General features: G+C 28.1%; 1 protein-coding gene across 2 annotated transcripts in view; it reads right to left on the bottom strand.

Moving 5' to 3' along the window:
• The window catches only part of LOC117178762 (phosphatidylinositol 3-kinase catalytic subunit type 3), a 16,854-nt gene that overhangs the window by 5,302 nt on the left and 5,562 nt on the right, over positions 1-5,990 (bottom strand). For both annotated transcript variants that reach the window (XM_033370204.1, XM_033370205.1), the window contains exons 3-5: positions 2,284-2,713; positions 2,022-2,117; positions 787-1,338 (exon numbers count right to left, since the gene is read on the bottom strand). In XM_033370204.1, the coding sequence (XP_033226095.1) occupies positions 787-1,338; positions 2,022-2,117; positions 2,284-2,713 (1,078 nt within the window). The remainder of the gene's footprint in view (positions 1-786; positions 1,339-2,021; positions 2,118-2,283; positions 2,714-5,990) is intronic.

Genomic DNA, 5,990 nt, shown 5'->3' with positions numbered 1-5,990 from the left:
AAAATATATATCTGAATTCATTTTATTTCTTTAGAATTCTTAAGAAAGTCAAAAGATCAAAGTTGTTTCTCACAAAAAAGTTTGAAAAAAAGTCTCATGACTCTTTTTTATATCTTGCATTTTATTTAATTTTCTCTAAAATATTAATGAAGTCTACAATAATTGTATTTTTCTCAAAAAAATAAAATTATTATCTATTTCATTACGATCTATGTAAACATAATCAACATTTTACTTGAATTCTTCTGAATTTACTTGAATTATTCTAAATTCGTTTCCATTCTACTGAATGCAATTGAAATTTTGATTATTTTCTTGATTGTTTGGAATTCACATGAAATACTTTGAATTCTTTGAATGCCACTGAACTTAAAAAATGAAATTTGTTTACCCTTTAGGACTATTTTGCATGCTAATAATTCCTTTCAACTTACTACTATTCCACCAAGTTTAACGGAATTTTTTTATTTTGTTAATTAACTTAAATTATTGCGACTTAGATTAAATTTTACTGAATTCTATGCATTTTCCCGTATTATTTAGATTTGATTTTAATCTTGCTGAACTTAGTTCTTTCGTATTCATTGAATTCTACGGATTTCAAATGATTTTTTTATAAATTCTTATGAATTCAATTCTTTTGAATTCTTCAAATTCTTAAATTCATGTGTAAATCGAAATTGCTTGTGGCCAGCATCTCGATAAAGCGTTCAAATTCTAATTTATAAATTTTCCTAATAATAATCCATAATAATAGAATAATATTTAAAAAAAGTGAATACTGACTGTGGTCAAAGGCGTTGAAGATTGGTCACTAGTTCTCAAATCCTTATCAAACTTATCGTTCTTTTCGACGTCCTTCTCTTTAACTAAACTGTCGTTAGCAGCCTTAATACTCTCGAAATCTTCATATTTCAAAGCTTGAACTAATTGGAGCAAATACAGCATGAGATCATCATCAGGAGCATGATTAAGGCGACCAATGGCGTATCTTCTCACTTCTGGATGGGTAAACGCAGGACCAAGAAGTTCCAAAGCATCTTCTGGATCCGGCGGTGCCCATAAGGAAAGCATTTCTAGAGCCTGACGCTCTTCACCCGGGACTTTCCAATTTACACACTTAACGAATTTTGTGAGTGCTTTCTTCTGTGTCGAAAGATAAAATCTAAATTTCCAAATTAAATCTTGCTCTTCTGTGGAAAGCGCTGTTGTTGGAGGATAAGCCAAAATTGTGTTTAGGTCATCGCGAACATTAGAAGTAGGTTTTAATTCTTTCGTATTTCCACCGCTGCGTAAACTTCGGGCTAATTTGTGATGTTTGGCTTCCACAAGGTTCTCCTGTAATCAATATTATTGGGAAAATGATTGACTAACTTTAAAAGGATTTTTAAAGTTAGATTTATATAAATCTCCACTAGAAAGTAAATAATGCCAGGTGAGGGAAGGGGCCATAATTTATGAGAATACCGTTTTCCTAATCAAGTTTGTGTTACTGAAACCTTTCTGATTTCGAATTCAATTTACCTGAATGGAGTTTTTGCACTGCCAGACGTAATAAAACTCATTAATGTTGTCATTTGACAAGTCCTTGAAGATTGTTTTAAAAAATTTAACTACTCTTCTCGCGATGTGAGAGAACACTGTTTGTATGTGAGACAGCCATTTAAACATCTTACTCACTTTACTCACAAGAAGTACGGCTTCAGATTACCCTATAGGTCGTAGTCTATTTTCTTACAAATTGCTTCGCGACTTGCAAATCTTAATAGCGGACATCAGCAGTCTTATTATTGTTTAAACCCCATTCGTTCTATTTAACAAAAATTAAACCCAACTTCATTCAACTATGTCATTTCTGCGAAAAAAATCAGTTGACATGATTTACAAATACTTGTTTCTTAAAATAATCTATTTATTGTTCATCAATATAACTTTATCCTCGAAAATGCAAAACGGAAGACTATTCTCTAAACTAGGAATTTACCAAGAATGGAAAATTACTTTCGTGCTAAAATACTCACTTGCAAAATTTCGCAATCTGGCAATGTAACAACGTCTGGCTGTGATCTTGGTTGCACGTCTTCATCGACATCTTTTTCATAATAGACAATGGAACACTGCAAAGAAATTAAATTTAATCTAACTGAATTTTAATTCCATGGTTCATAATTATTTCCAAACAATTTCTATGAACCTATTTAGAGCTGCAAAAGTATTTATTAGAAAAATGTTTAATTTCTAGAAGAAATTAAAAAAAGTTAAAATTTTTTTGTAATATCTTACTGATTTGCCATTCATTGTGACTTCTGGAAATTCCACCATGAGATACAAATATTCAGAAGCTCTTTTCTCTCGTTCATTGATTAACTCAATTTCTCTGAATGTTAATCGATCGAGCCAGTCGACTTTGCTCATCTGACCATTTCTGTGTTTCTTAGCAAGTTTCGCTAGTCTCTGCATCTGTTCCTTCCCATGATCCCTCGCTTTTCCCGGAGTTGACGATGGATTTCTTCCGTCGGCTTCGACTCCAGGCCAGACCTTCAGGTCTAACATACCCTGACGAAAAACTCCGTGTTTTCCAAAGAGAGAAATGGCGGTACCACCTACCGGAATTTGTTGACCTGGCCCAGCACAGTCATATAAAGTTATGCATAATTGAGCGTCTCGAGGTAAATCTGAATATGATATGGGCAAGGTCACCCATTGGTTCCAACTGAAAGTAAGTTGTTCATTAAGTACTTATCGAGCGAATTAGACTTTCCAGAATGGGGGATTTTACCACTAACAAGAGTGCGCGTTCTGTTCGGATGTCAATTCTATGAAAATTCAAATTTAATATAAGAAAAATAGTTTTTTTTTTAATAAAAATTGATCATGAAAGTTTATAGTTCATTCGTAAATAAGAGTCTAAGTGTCAGTTATTCAGATTGAAAGCAAATAATTACAGTAAGTTTTTTTTGTACAGTTCTGAATTTCACAAGCATAACATTGTTGTTTACTGAAAAGACGTATTAAATTACATGTTTTCAAACCATTTTTTATATCGAAAACTAAAAACAACCATATCTTCAAACTAAAAGAACAACTGTTTTGAAGAAAAATCTTCTTTTTTTTTGATTGACTTGAACTGTTTTTTATTAAAATTTTATCGGTTATAGTTTCTTTTCTTTAGTTGAAAATTTCTCTTTTATTTTTGTTGTTTTATTTTCGGTTAAAAATGGATCTTTTTTAATCACAAAATTACATTATTTGTTGAAAATTCGTCTATTTTGATTAAATTAAACGTTTTTTAATTTGAATAAACTATTTTTAACCATTTGAATGAAAATTCATGTATATTGTTCAAAATTTGTCTCTTTTGGTTGAAAATAAATCTTTATGCTTAACAATTAATCTTTTTCGTTAAAAAAGAACAAACCTTTTTTGGTTGAAATTTAACTAATTTTTAAAACATGCGTTTTTTTCTTGAAAATTCGTCATTTTCGTTTAAAATTCAACTATGGGTTCGAAAATTTGCTTTATTTTAGAAAATTCTTCTTCTTGTTTGAATATTCATTTATTTTGGTAAAGAATTCACTTCTTTGGTTAAAAATTCAATTACTTTGTTAAAAATATTGTTTTTCTGTTAAAAATTAATTTTTTAGTTGAAAACTCGAATTTTTGGTATAAAATTAATCTTCTTGTTTGAAAATTCTTTATGTTTGGTTAAAAATTTAAGTATCTCATTCAAACCTCTTTTTTCTTTCGAAATTACTTTTTTAACTGAAAAGTGAACTATTTCCTTTTTGGTTACAAATTTCGTTTTTAGTTGCAAATTCACTTCTTTCGATTCAAATATTTTGTTGAAAACTTGTTGTTGAAAATTAATTTTTGAAATTAAAAATTAAGTTTATATTTGAAGTGCGTCTTTTATTGTTTATATCCAACTGTTTTTTATTGAATATTAACATATTTTTTGTTTAGAACATCAGCTATTCAATTTTTCGTTGAAAATTCATATCTATTGGTGCAAAGTTGTACTACATGGCTGAAAATTCAACTATTCTTTTGAAAAATTCGCTTTTTTGGTTAAAAATTGATTTTTTCAACAGAAAATTTAGCTATTCCATTTTTGTTTGAATTTTGTTCTATTTTAGTTGAAAATTGACTTCCTTTGTTACAACTTGCATATGTGGTTGAAAATTAATTTTTTTTTATCTGAAAATTTCACTATTCCATTTTTGGTGAAAAATTTATTTTTTGGTTGAAAGTTTAACAATGTTGTTAAAAATTCGTTTTCTTTGAGTAAAAAATGTACCTTCTTAAGCGAGAGCTCATAATATTTAGTTGAAAATTTATCTTACGAGTAGAAACTTAATCTTCTGGCTTAAAAACTCATCACTTTGTTTGAAATTTCAACTATTTCATTTTTTGTTGAAAATTGAACGATATCATTTTTGGTACAAAATTTATCTTAATCAGTTGAAAATTCTATTATGTTGTAAGAAATAATAAATAAGACAATAATGTTATGTTTTTGAAAATCAGACTACGCAAGAAAAAGTGATCAGTAATTAAAGTTTTATTTTTTATTTTCCAACTGAATGACTAACAATTTTGTTTTATTTAAAAAATTAACTTTTATTTATAATTTGTATGAAAAAAGATATTTTGATTTATTAAATTAAAATTTTTGCAGAATTCGGACCCGAACAGATTGCACATTTTGGTGAGTAAACTCCCCATTGGATAGTACGTCAAAAAAATTTTTTAAATTATGTTTAACCCAAGAGGGTGTGTTGAAATATAAATCTAAAATATCAAGGAATGTATTGTGATGGATATGAATTTTACAGTTTACACGTTACAAGACGTCGCGTGAAATTTCCGGGAACTATGATAAAAAAATTCGCAAATCTTTTTAAGATATATGCAGAACAGATTAACATATTTTGAAATATGAGAAAAATGACAATATATTTTAAAGGGTTATTCGACTATAGATCATTTTAAATATCTCGTAAAGGTATAATCTTCTAGATTTCAGGAAGAGGAATAATTTTCAATCATAAAATAATATTCATATCTTACGTCATTGTCGAGAAAGGCGAGTTTTTAATCGTTAAAAAAGAAAAAAAACATGTAGTATAATTTTTTTCTTTTTTCCCTTAAAATAATTGGGTGAATCCCCGAAACAAGCAGAAAAGATCAAATGAATGTGCAATGATACTTTCGGGTTAACTGATATTTTATAAAACAGATTAAGCAAAAATAGTAAATCGATTTAACGATTTTAACGAGTTTTATCCTAAAATAGCTCAACTATAAAATATTAAACTTATTCAATTACATGATTTAAATAAATGTAAACAAATAAAATTTAAAAAAATACAAACTTATTTGTAACTTGAGAAAAGTGCCTGACAAGGTATTTTGCGTACTTGTTTTATTTATAATTTCTAAACAAACACGTATAAAATTTTGAAGCTTTACTAAATTGTGTTTTGATAGAAGTATACTTTACTGAGAAATCATTTGAGAAACAAAATATTATACAAAGAAAATCACTTATACATGTATTCTACTTTAAAAATTTAAATAAAATTTGAAAAACAGTTGCATTAAAAGAAAAATCGAAAAAATCGTACCCTTCGAGGCCTGAAAATAGCACAACTTTAAAATAATAGTCTTCAAATCAAATGAATCATTTTAAATTCAAAACTAGACAATATGAGGATGACTGCAAAAATTTGGTTTAAAAATTTCCTGATTTTTTCTTGACTGTTAATATTTGAAGATCAGAATTCGTAGCTTGTAACATGCATTAATCTTACTTCTCTCTATAAAATAAAACAATTGTAATTTTTTATTTTTTATTCTTCATTGTTTATAAAAGTGCCTCTTATATAAATACCCTGAGATTTGAAAGTGTTTTTCAAAATTGTTTACTGTTTCCTGGCTAACAAAATTCCCTGACTTTTTCATGATTTCCAGGTTTTCCCTGAACCTGA

Source organism: Belonocnema kinseyi, chromosome 8 (genome assembly GCF_010883055.1).
Source record: "Belonocnema kinseyi isolate 2016_QV_RU_SX_M_011 chromosome 8, B_treatae_v1, whole genome shotgun sequence".
In the NCBI taxonomy this organism is placed as follows: Eukaryota; Metazoa; Arthropoda; class Insecta; order Hymenoptera; family Cynipidae; genus Belonocnema; species Belonocnema kinseyi.
The sequence above is the reverse complement of the archived record's forward strand: the minus strand, read 5'-3'. Positions and strand labels throughout refer to the sequence as shown.